General features: G+C 41.7%; 1 protein-coding gene across 4 annotated transcripts in view; it reads right to left on the bottom strand.

Annotated features, from left to right (window-relative positions):
- The window catches only part of mical3b (microtubule associated monooxygenase, calponin and LIM domain containing 3b), a 75,811-nt gene that overhangs the window by 53,256 nt on the left and 4,473 nt on the right, over window positions 1-18,082 (bottom strand). For all 4 annotated transcript variants that reach the window (XM_037536749.1, XM_037536753.1, XM_037536744.1 and 1 more), the window contains exons 2-8: window positions 9,036-9,337; window positions 7,570-7,777; window positions 4,959-5,075; window positions 4,754-4,855; window positions 1,727-1,882; window positions 788-888; window positions 453-710 (exon numbers count right to left, since the gene is read on the bottom strand). In XM_037536749.1, the coding sequence (XP_037392646.1) occupies window positions 453-710; window positions 788-888; window positions 1,727-1,882; window positions 4,754-4,855; window positions 4,959-5,075; window positions 7,570-7,777; window positions 9,036-9,311 (1,218 nt within the window). In that variant the 5' untranslated portion in view covers window positions 9,312-9,337. The remainder of the gene's footprint in view (window positions 1-452; window positions 711-787; window positions 889-1,726; window positions 1,883-4,753; window positions 4,856-4,958; window positions 5,076-7,569; window positions 7,778-9,035; window positions 9,338-18,082) is intronic.

Raw genomic sequence — 18,082 nt, 5'->3', positions numbered from 1 at the left:
TATATGTATCTGTTTTGTTTTATCATTCTATTTTTAGTACTTGTTGTTTGTGAAGCACTTTGTAGCTGTGCTTAGAAAAGTGCTATATAAATAAATGTTTACTTACTTACTTACTTACACAAGTGGAATAATAAAAAAAAGTTTATTGCAAAGCTCTCCGTGTCTGAGGTATCAGGCAGCATATTTATAACCATTTCATGTAACGATTTTCTGTGATGAGGCTTTCAGAGGAGTCATCTGGTTCCTATTACCACAATTGTGAGCAGTTCTGACTCTGTGCTGTTCTCTAGAACAGATCAAAACCCAACCATTTAATTATGCTGATGTTTTGAAAACCAGTAGAATTGCCCTTTAAGCTCAGTGCTTTAGTGCATGTATAGGTCCAGTAATCCAGCATTACAGTGTAGCAACTATGTTCAAAACTGACCACAGAGACATGCTTCCCATCTCACCTCCAGCAGACTGTCTCCCACCAGCGCGACCAGCAGAGGATGCCCCCTACGCTGACGTACCAGCGCTGCATTCTCGGACGCGTACATGCAGGTGAAGTCAAACATAGCCACGTCTGGCTGCCCATAGTGGTTGATTGCAAAGTCCAGTGTCGGAAGCTGTTGACTGGTGGAGAAGTCCGCTGCCTGCCGGGCATACGCCAGCAGTGCATTCTGGTCCACGTTACCTCGAGAGAGCAACATCTCTGTGTCTGCATAATCCTGCATAAAAAAGATGACCAAATTTAGCGACACATACAAATATACACATATACAAGCTCTTTCAGATCAGAACTCACTCGCAGGATGACTCCCTTCTCCAGTAGACTCTGCTTTTTGGCCGTCATGACGAAGTAATGAGTGTCATCCTTATAATAGACAATGTTCTCCAAGTCGATACCTGAGTGAGATACATATTACTGGTCAGCACTGACAGCAGGCCACTTTATGGTACACCTGCACTTTATTTACAGTCATTGTCCATTGGTGCTCTACAGTTACAGACTGTAGTCCATCTGTTTCTCTGATACTTTTTTAGCCCCCTTTTACCCTGTTCTTCAGTGTTCAGGACCTCCATGGACCCTCACAGAGCAGGTACTATTTGGGTGGTGGATCGTTCTCAGCACTGCAGTAACACTGACATTGTGGTGGTGGTGTGTTAGTGTGTGTTGTGCTGGTCTGAGTGGATCAGACACAGCAGTGCTGCTGGAGATTTTAAACACCTCAGTGTCACTGCTGGACTGAGAATAGTCCACCAACCAAAAATATCCAGCCAGCAGCGTCCTGTGACCACTGATGAAGGACTAGAGGATGACCAACCCAAACTGTGCAGCAGCAGATGAGCTGTCGTCTCTGACTTTACATCTACAAGGTGGACTGACAAGGTAGGAGTGTCTAATAGAGTGGACAGTGAGTGGACACAGTGTTTAACAACTCCAGCAGCACTGCTGTGGACACCAGCACAACTCACACCAGCACAACTCACACTAATACACCACCACCACATGCAGGACTGGACCACAATGGGAAAAAAACAAGAAAAATGTAGAATATGAATCATTTAAGGTTTTTCCTCTATTATATTACGGTTTTGGAAATACAATATGTTTTTCACACCTAATGTTATGTCCATCATGACTGGAACAGCTTATGTAATTCTTAAAACCTTTAACTACTAATTCATTTGTGAGCTTTGTAAAACTATTAAACATGATATGGTTAAAGGTGTTTTGTATTACCTGTGGCGTTGCGTAGATCCTGGAAGAATCTCTGGTTAAAGATGAAGGCCACACCGCTGATCTCCTCCACTTTGGCCTCTGCTGTTGTGTTGCGGTTGATAAAATTCGCCGTGATGGCGATTGCCAACTTCCCCCGGAACTCCTTCCTGTGAAACCCTTACAGATAAACAGAGAGAGAGAGAGTTTTCCTCGCAGCAAATGAAACAAAGACGGCACTGGAAATCAAAGGTCTGCATTTGTTCAAACAGATAAAGAAACTGGGACTTTATCGTTCAGCAGGTCAAACAGAAGTGCTTGCAGAAAAAAGCAAAGCAAAGCAAAACTGAGGAACTGCCTTTTAAACCGCCTTGGATTGTGAAATGCCACTGAGTGGACGCACATGACGTGTTTCGTCATGCAGTCAGGGACAGGTTTGTCACTTTGTGCAGACTAAACAAAGTTCTAGGTCTTAAGTCTTCGTGTGAAGTTTTATTCTCTACTTTATTCTTCCTCTCTACTTTCATTTCCTGAAAAACGGCTCTAAATCTGGAGTCAGATTCGCATTGTCGACAGAACTGGTTACCGAGGCCCATGCTCAGGAGAAAATGTAGGCACGGGAAATAAAACAGCGAATCTATTCTGGAGAGTCTAATGCAACATGTTTGTATTTAACTTGTTTGGCCAAAAATATTTTTATCAATGCGGGTGTCTGGACACTGCATATCTCAGAGTTCCCCGATTCATTCAGATATAACTACATTTTGACCTCTAGGGCCTTCATCAGGCAAGGAATACTTTTGTGTAACATGTTCAGCATGTTATAAGTAACATGTTCTAGATAAAGAAATAGAGTTTTAGCATTAAACTGTTGGGCTAACGTCCTGCTATATCAGAACCGCACGTTCAAATTAGGAATGAAAGTTTATTCAGACTAAAAAACTGTTGGGATGTTAATTGAAAGCACTGCTTGGTGAACAAATTAGTTAAAGTGGGGCCGGACAGCTGATTATTTTATTTAATTATTTTACACTAATTTATTTGTCCATGATGTAATGGCAGCTATTATTGCTGGTATACTATAATTACAGTGGCACAATCCTATGAAGTTTTATTTTGCACTTTGTGTGATGATCCGCCAGTTTGGTTCTATTTCGGACTCAAAACTTCAACATGTGGCTTAAGTCGGGTCAGATCACAGCAAAATTTTGGTTAGGCTTGGGTCAGTTTCAGACTTAAAGCTTGACTATGTGGCTTAAGTCGGGTCAGATCACAGCAAAATTTAATTAGGCTTGGGTAAGTTTTAGACTTAAAACTTGAATATGTGGCTCGAAGCAAGTCAGATTAGAGCAAAACTTACTTAGGCTTGGGTCACTTTCAGACTCAAAACTTGACTATGTGGCTTTTAATCTGGGCTGCATTTATTTGTTCAAAAAAGGACAAACACTAACACCACAATAAATACAAATAAACTATACAATGTGGTTTGTCAGTGTGTAAGCTTAACCATTTCCAAATCATTCCTTGTGGAAGTCCAGTCTTTACAGTTATCATCCAATCAAGGGCAAAACCAGAGGTGGCCAATGTCATGCTAAGGTAAAGCATGGCCACCCTTCTGGCCAGCCCAGTTATGGAAAAGAAGACAGCCATCATCAATAAAGCACCCAAGAAAGAAAAGCTGTCCTGTCTACCCAACAGTGAAAATCTACTAACAGGACAGAGTCTGATGACAATGCACTCAATAATGATATTATAGGCTACTTCACTGAGTAAAGAGGTGAGTGGCTGCTGGTCAAAACATTAATGTTAATCTTATTCATTTTATTTAATGAAGCAGTTACTACTGAAATTATATCATTTAAACACCTAAATAAATCTCTTCTCCAATATACAGAATCTCATTACACCTTTATATGTTCAGCTAAGATTACAAATGGAACGGGCGACAAAATGAACAATGTTTTCACAGAACGTAACGCTACATTGTAGTGTGAGCAAAACTGTGTAGGCTGTATTTCATCTGAAGTGAATCAGGGCTGAATATGAGTTTGCGCTAGTACTACAGTACCTTGTCCTGACACCCACCCAAGATTGTTCTTTAAAAATGTTTAGCTTTCTTAACACTAACTTTATAAGTAGCCTGCAGTGAAGGCGGGCTGGTTGAATACAACAGGGCTCGGCAACCCAAATCTTAAGAAGATCCAAAAATCAATACAGCTTGGGAGCCGCAACAATTTATGTCCATTTCACCATCTTGGCTGTAAATTTGTCTCCGTATGTGCTAATATGCTAAAAATTTAATATAAACAGCAAAAAATAAAACAGACTTTTGCTCTGCTTTAAGCTTTAGCTGAACCATGGCTGCTTTGCATCTCTGGCAGGAAACTATTCAGCAAAAGTAGAACAGTTTCTTCTAAAATTTCTCTCAATTTGTGCTTTTTCATGAGACTGAATTTTTCCCTATTCCATCTTAAATGGTGTCTGAGGCAGCAGAATGTAATTGCGGCACTGTTTTAAAGGGGAATGGGACAATTCAAATGAGAAGCTGGTGAACAAGACTTCAGCTTCGCGACTTTTTAGTGTAGATTAAATGTATCAGGAAACCAGCTGGAGTGATTATTAATGCAAATAACTCTGTCAATTTGTCTCTGAATTATCAGAGTTTATCTTAAATCTTTGTCTTTGCCGTTTCGTTAGCTACTACATAGGTGAGACTATTGTTTGTGTTGCTATGGTGACCAGCAGTCTCACGGGTCTTCAGGATTAAAGGGTGAACTAGCAGTTATACAATCTGTATACTCCAGTAAACTCCAGTGTCAATCAGCAAAGCTTTATTTTACTGCAAAGTAGGATTATTTTATTTATTTTCTTTTTAATCTAATCCTGCTGCGGAGTCGCAACAGGGCAGTGAAAGAGCCGCATGCAGCCTGACTCCTGAAATACACTCTATGGTGTAATCACATGAAATGTTTTAATTTAATGTAAAGTTATTTCAGTAGATGATATAAACAGACCTCAGTAATGTATGTAACCAGCAGGTGAGTGTGTTACCTGGTAAGGTGTTCCTCCGGCCATCTGCTCCAATAACCACATCAAACTGCAGCTCACTCACTGGGTGAGAAGTGGGATGGACCTCAGCTCTCCAGCCAACACCTGTGCAGATGCAAACACCTGTCAAATCAGTGCTGAATCCCTTCTCCGTCTCCTCCATGGTAAGAATGGGTGAGTGATTACGATGTCTGTTATGTGATGTTACTTTGCTTCTCTTGGTTCTCCGGAGGTTCTCGCAGCCTCCTGAACTCCACGTTCACATGAATCTCCACACCCAGGAGCAGAGCCACCTTCAGTAGCATCAGCTGCAGCTGTCGGATACCTACACACACACACACACACACACACACACACACACACACACACACACAGTGTTTACACATGCAGAGAAGTCAAATATGTGTTTATTCACCGTTATGAAGCTGCAGTGTGAGACATCTGTCTATGTTCATATTAATAAGCCTTCAGATTTTTATCTCAGATGTGATATTTCTGCTTTGGTCGTTCACTTTCATTGGTGTAAGTGGGTACTATTGAACACATGTAAGAAGTTAAAGTCCTGTCAAATGGAATCCAACATGAATGCAATGAATGGGTTTTAATTTAATTAATTTTCGCAATCCAAATCCATATAAATTGTGATTGTAATTTTTTACAATAAAATCCATACGATTTTTGGAGTACAGCCCTCACAAAAATCACAAATCCTAACTTATGTTCATATTGTGATTATCAATCGTGATTTACATATTACCAACTTTCATTTGCACTTCCAAAGCACATGATCACAATTCCAGGATTCTGACAAAAACAGCTCAAATTCCGAGCCACATAAACAATTTTGTTTAGGAATGCACAATCTGAATTGGCCAGGATTTTAGCTCCAAACAAACAATTGGATGACTAATTAAGCTAATTTGGTATCTGTGTTTTGTATCTATTTTTGATCTGTGTTGCAATTTTAAATTTTATAAAAACATTATTAAATATATCATGAGTCAGGTAAGAGAACTTTCACTGTATTTAATGCTGCTGCTACACTTATACCACAATATTACAGCCTAATTAAGCATAACTAATTGAGCTAAACAGCCTGTCACCCCCAGCAGAACTCAGTGGACAACTTCATTTAATTCATGTCATTTAAACCAAGTAATGTTACTTATAGTGTTATAGTCAAGACCGAGACCTGGACACATTAAGTCCGAGCCCACATTAAGACCAGAAGAGACTAGACCAAGACCAGAAAAGGCAGAGACTAAACCAAGACCAGAAAAGGCAGAGACTAGACCAAGACCAGAAAAGGCAGAGACTAGACCAAGACCAGATTAAGATTTTTTCACAATGTAAAAACAAAAAGAGTAAAGGGAAAAACTGAAATTCATTTTTCATTGTACATTCATTATCATTCTATTTGCATGATATATATTAATGAATGATATATTTTGTAAAACGTAACATTAGATAATATAGTTAGTGTTAATTAGTAATAATAACATTCTGATCTGCCCTCAGAAAATGTTTCAACATTGAAACCAATGAACATCAACAAACAAATAATACTTCAACCATCATAGAAATAGCAATTAGATCCTCAATCAGCAGTGAACAGGGGCGGCACGGTGGCGTGGTGGGTAGCGCTGTCGCCTCACAGCAAGGAGGGCCTGGGTTCGATTCCCCGGCCGGGTGACCGGGGTCCTCTCTGTGTGGAGTTTGCATGTTCTCCCCGTGTCTGCGTGGGTTTCCTCCGGGTTCTCCGGTTTCCTCCCACAGTCCAAAGACATGCAGTCAGGCCAATTGGGTGTGCTAAATTGTCCCTAGGTGTGAGTGACTGTCTGTGTCTGTGTGTCTGCCCTGCGATGGACTGGCGACCTGTCCAGGGTGTATCCTGCCTTCCGCCCGAAGACTGCTGGGATAGGCTCCAGCTCCCCCCCGCGACCCTGACGGAGAAGCGGCTTGGAAAATGGATGGATGGATGGATGGATGGATCAGCAGTGAACAAATGTGATTTAAGGACAAATGACTGTTTCATTCTCTTTGAAGGTTTTATTGATGCTCAATAATGATAGAAAAAAGTTCAGTTTCTCGCACTCGACTGGTCTCGAGAACAGAGCCCACCTTACCCTGAGACCGAGACAAGACCGGGACCAAATGATGCCAAGACCAGGCCAATTTTACGGTGTCAAGACCAAAACTGGACTTGTATGCTACAACACTAGTTATTTACATTAATACTATGGCTAATAAAAAGTACTGGAAACGTGCTCCAGTGTTTCATGTTCTCATCCAGCCCACACAGTGAGGCTAATAAAAGCAGCCTTTATTGTAAGTGAACTGCAATCAGCCATGAAAGTCAGGATCAGTGCATCCCTAATCTAACATTCACAGCATTTGTCAGATGCTCTTATCCAGAGCGACTTACAATTTGGTCATTTTTTACACAGGTAGGTGAAAGTAGTGTTAGGAGTCTTGTCCAAGGACTCTTATTGGTATATTGTAGGGTGCCTGCCCAAGCGAGGGATTGAACTCCGGTTTCCAGCATAGAAGGCAGAGGTGTTACCCACTACACTACACCAACCACATTTTGTTTACTGTTAAAGGAGTTTGAGTCTGACATACAGCTCAATAAGTTGTAGATATAAGCTGCCAGTTCCATGCTCTTTTTTAAATTAGTCATAAAATGTGCTGCATCAATGCTAATATAATAATGTAAAATAATACATCAACTCCAATATAAACATGACCAAAGAGACAGACTGTCATTATGTCAAACACACACAAATCACACAACCACAAAAACTGCTCAGATCACTCACTAATGTGATCAATGGCTCCAGCGCAGAACTTTCCATAAAACTTTTTGGCTCCTAGGCCACGCAGGTCCTGAATGGTGAAGGGCCACAGGTGGAGGACGTTGTTTCGGGAGAAAGCATCTCTCTTCTCCAGCAGCACCACCCTCGCTCCCAGGAAACTCAGCTCGATCGCTGTGCGAAGCCCACACGGCCCTGCACCTATTATCAGACACTGACAAACAAGTGAGCAGAAGAGACAAACTTTGTAAGGAATTGTATAAAAAAGAATTTATTTGCTTATTTATTTACATTTTCTGACATCAAACATTACAGAACAAAGTTGAACCTGTAAGCACACAGTTGTATGCAAAAGTCTGAATGAATTTCATGTTTTGTTGATTTTGTAAGTGAAGATAAGCTAATACAGCTCAAATATGGCCTTTATCTGCAAGTTGTAATGCACAGTACCTGATTGTTGACTGAGTTAAACATATTTGGAAAAAAAAGAAAACAGAACTATATACAATGTGCCATAACCTTTGGACATTTTGTTTTATTTTTCCTCAAAATATTAAATTCAGCAAATAAACGGTAATTGTAAACCTCCATCCTCACCAGACCTTTATGGACAAGACTGGACACTCTTTGTGTAGAACAGGGGTGCACAACTCTAGTCCTGGAGGGCCGGTGTCCAGCATAGTTTGCTAGTTTCTGTAATGATGGGGGGCGAGGAGGCGGACGCATATGCTGAGATAAGCGACTTTTATTAAGGGCAAATCCAGGATCGTGGCCATGACAGTCCAGGTTTATAGAGACAACGCGAAGAGATCGGGGTGCAGACATGGTAAACAAACACAGAACCTCAAACAAGAACCAAACAACACAAGAATACAATACAACACAATACATCCAAACAAAGACCTGCAACCAAACAGGGGAAAACACAGGTCTTAAATACATGAGGGTAAACGAGGGACAGGTGGAAACACAGGTGGAGACAATCAGGAGTGGAGTCACGAAACAAGAGGGCAGGACTGAAAACCAAAACAAAGGAGCACATGGACAGGACTGGGAGGGGCCGGTCGTGACAGTTTCCCTGCTCAAACACACCCACGTAACAGGCAGTTAACATTTAAGTGTAATCGGGTGTTAAAGCAGGTAAATCACCAAACTGTGCTGGACACCAGCCCTCCAGCACCCGAGTTGTGCACCCCTGGTGTCGAGGATGTGTTAACTTACTCTCACATGGAAAAATCAACAAAATATATGTAATTTGATAAGAGGCGCCTAATAGTTCGCATACACCTGTATCTACGTTATTATGAACTTACGTGTAAAAATCTCTGTAACATAAACTGGATGTACTGCAAAACAACAATAACTCTAGACATGTAAGGGTTAATAGGAGCTGCATCCGGTGCTTCTGTGCTTTAGGCCGATTTACCAGTGTATTATCAAACTTTCCCTGCGTGTGCACATGTGGGCTTTACCGTGGTGTTGGTACAGGCCCGTCCCCTTTGGTACTCTTTTTGGCTGGCACGTTTGTCCAGCTTGGCCCACAGAGCTTTGGCCCTCCAGTAGTGCAGTCTGTTCCTCAGGGTGTGGTAGAAGAACGGTTTGCCTCCAGGCTGCAGCTTCAGCTCTCTGCACAGCTCCTGAAACGCCCGCAGCGTCTCTCTGCACGTCGACGCCTGCACAAAGCTGTCGAACAGGGCATGGGGCCGACACTCGCCCCCCACCCCCTCCCCTTGCTGCCCGTCGCCCATCTCATCCCACCACACTCACACCGCACCTGACAGAAGGACAGGGGCAGAAAGAGAGGGAGAAAAAAAGGAAGATGACTGTCATTTTTATTGGTTGTATTGGGTTGAACTAATTAAAAGTTAACAAACGCAAAAAATAAAACCCTTGTCACAAACTGATGTGTCAGTTCTGTTAAGCTGTAACTGAATGTGATGTACGTCAGTAAATTTCCACCACAATGACTCATTCAGTACGACTGATACTGCAGCACAAACAGTGCTAAACATTGCAAACTGATAGGGAAGTGAACAGGGACAGAGAGGCTCATACACACATTCATATACACTACATGGCCAAAAGTATGTGGATGCCTGACCATCACACCTATTTGAGCATGTTCGACATCCCATTCCAAAACCATTGGCATTAATATGGAGTTGGTCCCCTTTGTAGCTATAACAGCCTCCATTCTTCGGGGAATTTGGGCCCATTCAGTCAAAAAGCTTATGATGCTGAATGAGAAGGCCTGGGTCACAAATCAATGACACTCCAAATCATTTGAAACTTTGGAGACCCCTCTGGTGGAAATGTGTCATTGCACACAACGTGTGGAAGAATAATTTGGCCCCATCCCATTTCTTCTTTTTACTCTTACCCCTTGTTTTTGAGTGTCACCCTAATATCTTGGAACTGAAATCTTGCCCTACAAAATTGGACAATCCTCAAAAAAAAAAAAACCATTACTACATTAACAGCTACAAGCCCTGCTCTGTAGGCGACTTGGCTGGTCTTCAGTGACAGCAGAGGAGGGTAAAATTCAGCTCCTCGCTGCTGGGCTTTAGTTACATTTACAGCATTATATGCCTTCAAAGAGGGGGGGCAATTATTTATTATTGCCCACCACTAATTCTTTGGTGATACGAAGCTGAAGTCAACTATTCACCAACTTCTTGTTCGAATTTTCCTGTGCCACCTTAAATTGTGTAGCAGTTACATTCTGGCGCTTCTGGCGTCAGAACTGCTGGACTATTTAAGGTGGAATGGGACAATTAGCTAGCTAGCTACTGAGACATTAGCATGCTATTAGCAATTTTTTGTGCTTGTTATGAAGAAAATGACCATAATACATTGAAACAACATTAAATTGAGATGATACAGTGGTTATTGTAATTTTTAATGGAGAAATTCTCACATTTGTGGGTTTCTTTGGTCACTTGCTCAGCCTCAGTCTTTTTTCATTTTTTTCTCATAACACTCTGTTTGGAGTCTCTGAAAAACCTCCATTTGGAGGGCCATGTAGCCCTAACACTTCGCCTTACCCCTCTATCTCAACAAGAATTGGGACACCCTACCCCTAGACGTGAATGTGCAAAATAGAGGGCTAAGGGCTAAGTGTTAGGGGCAAGGGGTTGAAATGGGATTGGGCCTTTGTAATGTGGGCTATGCTTCAGACCCCTTCCCCAAGCAGATGAATCTGATGATTGTGAGCACATTAAAAGAATATTCAAAGAGAACTTTTGAATTTGAGACTAAACATCGAGCCAGACCTTCTTTCTGATGTTTACAAGACGTCCAATGTGCTCTGAAAATACCCGACTTTTAAATCATTATTTCAGTGAGTTGTCTTTTTGATTTTATAGATAAGTGTCATAATTAACATGTTAATTACTGTTAAAGACAAGAACAGCTTTAAACATGACCACTATTAATGCAGGGTAGTTTGACCAGTTCCTGGGATTCAGAACACCTCACGTCTTTCCACAGATGTTCTATTTCTATTAGCATATTTCTATTTTCCATTTCTGTATTTGAGTCTTGATGAAGGCCTGATGTTCCAGAAGTGACTAAATCTCCTAACATTGCATTCTAGGTCAGGTGTCGGCAACCCAAATTTTAGGAAGAACCATTTTGCCCTTCCAACAAAAAGGTTGTCTGTGTTGCTAAGGTAACCAGCAGTCTGCGCACCAAACCTTCAGGGTTAAAGGGGGAATCAGCAGTTCTACATTAACTCCAGTGTTTAAGATCATTTAATGTTAAAACTTTGTCGAACGATCAGCAGAGCTTAATTTTACTGTAAATGAGGATTATTTAGATTTTTCCTAAATACCGTATCTACTTCTGCTGTGGAGCTGCAACAGGGCAGTAAAAAAGCCACATACGGGGTTGCCGACCCCTTTTCTAGACCCTAGACCTCTAATATTCATTAGAGATTTCATATCCGTATTGAACCACTTGAGGCCCAAGCAGTTCTATATCGAACTCAAATCTAGCTTGAAGAGGATGAGCTCAAAGGCCCTGGCAGAAACCTTTCAGGGAGTGAATGAGTATAAATATGGAGATCCATCATATTAGAACACAGCTCAGTAAATTAGGTTCATATTAGAGAAAGTAACCCTAGAAATCCAGCAAATATCGATCCCCTCATAAATGGAATTATGTGACAAAACATTACTTCATGCTGAGTGGTTCACGGTTCCTAGTATTTGGCAACACTGTAATCCAGTTTAGATGCATGCCAGAAAAATCAGCAAATAAAAGACTATTCATGCAAGAGTCTTTGGGTGAGGCTGAAAAAGCATTACAGAAGCTGAGAAAAGTCAGGAAGAGTTCAAAAAGGAGAAGGATGAGAGAAATGAGCATGAAAATACACAATAAAAAGACCAAAAATGAAAACCAGCCAGGAGTAGAGAGAGCAAACAGGCCCTGAGGACATGTGAAAGAGAAGGTGCTAACATACAGGGTTACTTTTCTGCTATGGTGGATTCGCAGTAGCTGTATAAAGTGCTGTGTAAAGTATTTGCATTATGCATGCTGGGTACCGTAGAAAAAGAACACTGACGAGCGAAAACATAAAAAGTATACAAAAATGTGAACTGATGAGGCTGAGGGATGCAATGCTGCACTACAGAACATTACATAACATATGAAATAACAAGCCATGGGCAAAACAAGCCGGTAGGCCCAAAGCTTTATTACACAGTTCTATAACCTGAGAAAAGCTCCTTTAGTTTGCACTGATGTCCCTGTACCTACTGAATAATAGGCCTTTGCCTTAAATAAACCTGGAGTGTTAACAGGTTAAATACTAGTTTTAAGCCCATTTAAGCATGTGCTGTGGAGGGCTGTTTTTAGTTTCTTGAAGTGTGATTATCTCTTTGTTTCAGGGCTCAGAACTCCTCACTGTTTATCTATTCTTGGATGTTCTGAATGAACGGATCACCCAGCACCAGCCCTAGTCCAGGGAATACCACACACCTCCTGCACATTTTATTGAGGCAGTCGTAGGTTCGCAGTTAAGGAACCATCCCTGCGACTGGAAGGACGCCAATTCGATCCCCTGAGCCGACAGGACGTTACTGAGGTACCCTTGAGCGAGGCACCTAACCCTCACCTGTCCCCGGGGCACTACAGATAGGGCTGCCCACCACTCCAGGCAAGTGTGCTCACTGCCCCCTAGTGATTGTCTTCACTAGTGTGTATGTGGTGTTTCACTGCATGCATGGGTTAGATTGCGGAGGTGAACTTTCCCCATTGTGGGACTAATAAGGGTCCTTTAATCTAATCTTTAATGTTTTTGCAGTACAATCTCACAGTCAAACTGTGTGGTTTGTATACTTGTGTGCACATAATTGTTCTTTCCAGTAAGTGTCCAAGTGTGTCCCATTTCTCAAATGTGCAAAACTGAATGCACTTTTTAGCCAATACCACATAGAAGCACTACTAGACTAAATATATATGCCAAAGTTCAACCCTGTTGAGGAAATATTAGGGAGGAAAGATAAAGAGCTCATATCTTACATTTTTCTTACATATTTTCCTGCTGAGGTCTACTTATGCAGTTTATGTAATGAAACCATGTGCTGAGTTCAAGTAGAAATACCCTAGCTAAAATACTACTCCAGTAAAAGTAGAAGTTCCTCCCTTTAGACCTCAATTTGAGTAAAAGTACTAAAGTATTTGCCTTCAAATGTACTTAAGTATAAAGTAAAAGTACTAAAAGAGTAATTCTGGCTCTGATGTCCTGTTATCATTTTTACAACAAGACTGGCTTCATGAACTCATTTCAGGTGAAACTCCTCCAGTGTCTCTCTTGGTAAACCAGTCTTTTAATAGAACGTCATTAATTAGTGACGCTGACGTCTATTAAAATGATCATAAGCACAAAACACTGAAGGTAAACAGTTTCCATCAGGAAATCACTTTTTACACACAAGAAAAGTTTCAGTTTCAGATTTATTTACAACTTAATTAAAATAAAATTTGTTTAATTTTAAACAAGTTTAAGTTTAATAAAAACTCACAGGATCACAAATGAGTTTTCCTTTGCTATACTGCATCTGTAGGTTTATGTTCATAAACATAAAGTAGCCAAAACAAAACACAGCTGCATATGTGGACATATTTCTATACTGTGGTCTATTTACACAAAATTTAGTTAAAGTCAGGAGTTTCTTCCATCATTTATGTTGGAATGATCCAACAGGTCAAACCAAGCTCAAATTGGTGCCCTGATTGGTGTTCTTGCTTTTTCTTTTGCTCTTTTGTTTTGACATGTTACGTTTTTATGCACATTTCACATGATGTAGTGGAGTAAAAAGTAAGATATTTGACTTATAAATGTAGTGAAGTGAAAGTGAAAAGTCACCCATAATGAAATACTACAGTACAGACACCCAAAATACTTAAGTACAGTAATGAATTACATTTCTTTTGTTATTGTCCACCACTGGAAAATAGCCATTATCCATTTTTACAGTAGTTTATTAAAAAGGGGGTATTCATTACTGTCTCTTTCAGGCTGAGATAGCTAAATGAGCTCTGTTCTGGTTGACTGCCATGTATTTTGCCTCATTCAAAAAGCAATCTGAAAAATCTGAAACAGTCTTACAACTTTGGCATGAATGGGCAGGGTTGAGCTCCTGTAGGCTGCATAGGTTTACTCATGTAATGTCATCACGAAAACAATGAATTCAAAACCAGAAGGTTTTGCAGCTTAGTTGTTTTTAAACGTTTCTGTACTGCATCAACTCCATCAAACTCCTTACACTTCAAAAAGAATTTCCTTCAAATTGAAACACGGAATCAGGGAGGGTCTCTGAGCTAGCTGAGCATTTACTCTCAATGATGGGTGGGGAGGGGATGGGGTGGAAGGTGAAATATGATATTATTGTTAGTTAATATTACCCCGCCCCCCCAGCTGGCGCATACTGATGTAATCAAAAACCAGGAGACGTTTTAGAGACAAAGTCACAAAGACTTCTGCTATTGTGCACTGAGCAAAACCACAAACCACAAGGACTTTGAGACAGACTAGTACGCTAATAAGCTCCACAGCGAGCTTTGCTCCCTTCTGTTTTTCTCTGCGCTGATTCACAAGGCTGAACAGCCAATCAGAGAACTTGCCCTCACTGCTGGCCTCCACCACCAGGTTAACTGGCTCAATTAGCTGAACAGGCACTGAGAAGGGCCAGTTAGGGCCAACTGGGCATGACACACTTTCAATGGTCAATCACTGATGCTAAGCAACAGGTTACAGTCGTCATGCATTGACTGAATGACAGCCTTATGCTCTGTTACTGTTAAAAAAGTTCACCACGCAGCACGATAACGTACCGGGGGGGGGGGGGGGGGGGGGGGGCTTCGTTCATTCATTTTAAACACAATGGAGGAGAAATTAATGACTGCTGTCACACATCCAGCTCTATAGCTGAATCATGTGGAGGGCAGGAATCATGTGGAGGGCAGCAGTATTATTCACTAAATACCATCTGCTACACTACACAGGCCTGTACACAGACAATTTTGGAGGCCAGGAGTTCAAAGAAAACAGAAAAATATAAATGCAAAAAAACATTGATTTATTAATTATACTGCACATATTGCAAAGATGCCCTGCGATGGACTGGCGACCTGTCCAGGGTGTATCCTGCCTTCTGCACGATGACTGCTGGGGTGGGCTCCAGCATCCCCCCGCGACCCTGAGGGAGAAGCGGCTTAGAAAATGGATGGATGGATATTGCAGACTATTATCAAGCGAGACAGTGTAAACTGGCACTGGGTTCTTCACAAGGTAACATTAAATAACAGCATTTCTTTCCAAGCAGGGATTTGAACCCCATCTCCTGCACACTAGGATGTAAGTTTACCCACTATGGTCACTTCACCGAAAACTAGCGAGGGAGGGAGAGCAGGGTGTCACTGCACTCACGGCTCTTTCACTGCAATTCGGGACATCATCCAGTGCTGTGGAACCAAGAACGAGTGCTCTGAGCTGTTGGAGGTTCACTGCCTATGAAAATCATGTTGCAGTGTAGATTGCAAAACACTTTCTGCTCAGGGGTCACATTCCCTCACAGACTGAAGGGAGCCATCCTCCGGTGACAGTCAGAAACTCGATGACCCCTCTTTCAATTGGTTCACATGGTTGTATAAATATGGTGCTTTAAAATCGGATGAATCTTTTTGAATCACCCTGTATTTGGGGAATCATATGTGCTTGGAGTGAGTCACTGAATAACCTCCATTTGGAGGGCCATGTAGCTCTAACACTTCACCCTGCCCCTCTATCTCAACAAAAATCAGGACACACCACGCCTAGATGTGACCGTGCGAAATGGAGGGGTAAGGGCTAAGTGGTAAGGGCAAGGGGCAAAATGGGATTGGTCTTGCTTTTGTGCCCCTTACAGCCCCGTAATTTTGGCTGTTTATGGAATCTGACACTTTCCTAAACAGGTTATCATGATTTGGTGAGATTTCCGGCTAGGTGGTGATGTGTGTGTCTGATGAAGCTTGTGGAGTTCAAACTGACCCAGCAGGTGTGTTCTTGGTGTGAAGTTGTGCTTTGACTCACTGAAAAGTGTATTTATACACAACAACCAAGGGGACACTTGCAGACCCCTCTGGAGGTCTATCTGTGAACGTGCCTGATGCTACGCCACCTGTTAATGTAACAATACTGCATGACCAGTATGTGCACCAGAAACTAAACTAGAATGGTGCGCGTGTGTGTGTGTGTGTGTGTGTGTGTGTGTGTGTGTGTGTGTCTGTGTGTGTGTGTGTGTGTGTGTGTGTGTGTGTGTGTGTGTGTGTGTGTGTGTGTGTGTGTGAGAGAGAGAGAGAGAGAGAGAGAGAGAGAGAGAGTGAGAGAGAGAGAGAGAGAGTGAGAGTGAGAGAGAGAGAGAGAGAGTGAGAGTGAGAGAGTGAGAGAGAGAGAGAGAGAGAGAGAGAGAGTGAGAGTGAGAGTGAGAGAGTGAGAGTGAGAGAGAGAGAGAGAGAGAGAGAGAGAGAGTGAGAGAGAGAGAGAGAGTGAGAGTGAGAGAGTGAGAGAGAGAGAGAGAGAGAGAGAGAGAGAGAGAGTGAGAGTGAGAGTGAGAGAGTGAGAGTGAGAGAGAGAGAGAGAGAGAGAGGCAGTGAAGCAGTGGTTCAGAGAGAAACTGCAGCATGAGGCCAATTATTAACCCCTTTGCTTAACCAAACAGACATGTGCAGACTTTTAATGCATTTAGTGATCTTAACTGTCTGGGGGGGTTTAACTCTTGATGACCTATTATGATATGTTACTGTTCATTTATGAATGGGAAATTCAGTCTAAACTGCCAGAAGAAAAGCACTTTATAGATACATCTGCTTATCAGGGTACAAACAATGTAAGCATACCTTCAAAGGCACAACAAGGTCCAACTGCGAGTTTTACAGTACAATGCATTTAGGTTACTATTGAAAGCGTACACATTTGTACCTTGTCATAATGTGATATTTTAAAATAGAATAATAAAACAAGAAGCCTGGTGTCAAGACAGTAGCAATATGGCCCCTACTAAAGGTACTGGAGAGATAACATTGAGTGTACCACCCCAGTGACATTTAGTGCCCTTTTTTTTCCTGACAGTCTCTGTTTCAAAGAATCTTGGACTCTGAGATGATACCGAATCTAGTCATTATATTCATTACAGCGCTTTACTGGCAGTCTTGCAGCTCACCTGCACAATATAAAAAGCACAATTACATGTTTTCTCAGCTCTAACAGCTGATTCAGCTCAAGAAGGATTTGACCATATGTTAATGATATGACTCTGAAGGCAAGACAACATGAAACTGCACCCAAGATAGGAAACACTGCATTATACATTGAGTTTTCTACTGGAGGGGTGTAGGCACCCAACACTGGGAAAAGCCACTTACCTTAAGCAGCTGAGCATGAGCAGGACACTTACTCTTACACGCCCTCCATTTCACCCTCCACCATAGGAACTAGCATCCCAAACAATTACAAGTCATGCTGCTCTGTCACAGACTCATCCGTACAGCTCCAAATGTATGACACCATGTGAACTGCATGAGTGCTGCTGTTAAAATGTTCCTCTAAGCACTGCAGGACACCAACCTGCTGTCAGGGGTGGATTAGTTTGATTGGCTAAGAGGGAAGAGAGGTGTGTCTTGTGTGTAGTTTGTGATCCCTCTGCTAAAGTTGACTGAACTGGCAATCGTAGTAAATCTTAAGTCTGTCATTTATTATTGATTTAAAAGCATAAGCACATAAGAGAACTGGTAGGAGTCTGCTTGCAGCAGCTTTAGCAAAATGTGCATATATTGAACTGTAGGATATGTGGTGTAGTGACCTAAGCAGTGGTCACCACACCTGGTCAGACTGCACATTATGTAAATAAAAACAATGCCACAGACTAGGATCTAGCATTAACGCATGGGAATGAGATCCTAGTCTGTGGCCACGACTTACTTAAGGCTTGGGAACGAGATCATTAAGTTGTGACTACAACTTAGTAAGGTCTGGAAA

Source organism: Pygocentrus nattereri, chromosome 1 (genome assembly GCF_015220715.1).
Source record: "Pygocentrus nattereri isolate fPygNat1 chromosome 1, fPygNat1.pri, whole genome shotgun sequence".
Lineage (NCBI taxonomy): Eukaryota > Metazoa > Chordata > Actinopteri > Characiformes > Serrasalmidae > Pygocentrus > Pygocentrus nattereri.
This window is presented reverse-complemented; position numbering and strand designations above follow the sequence as displayed.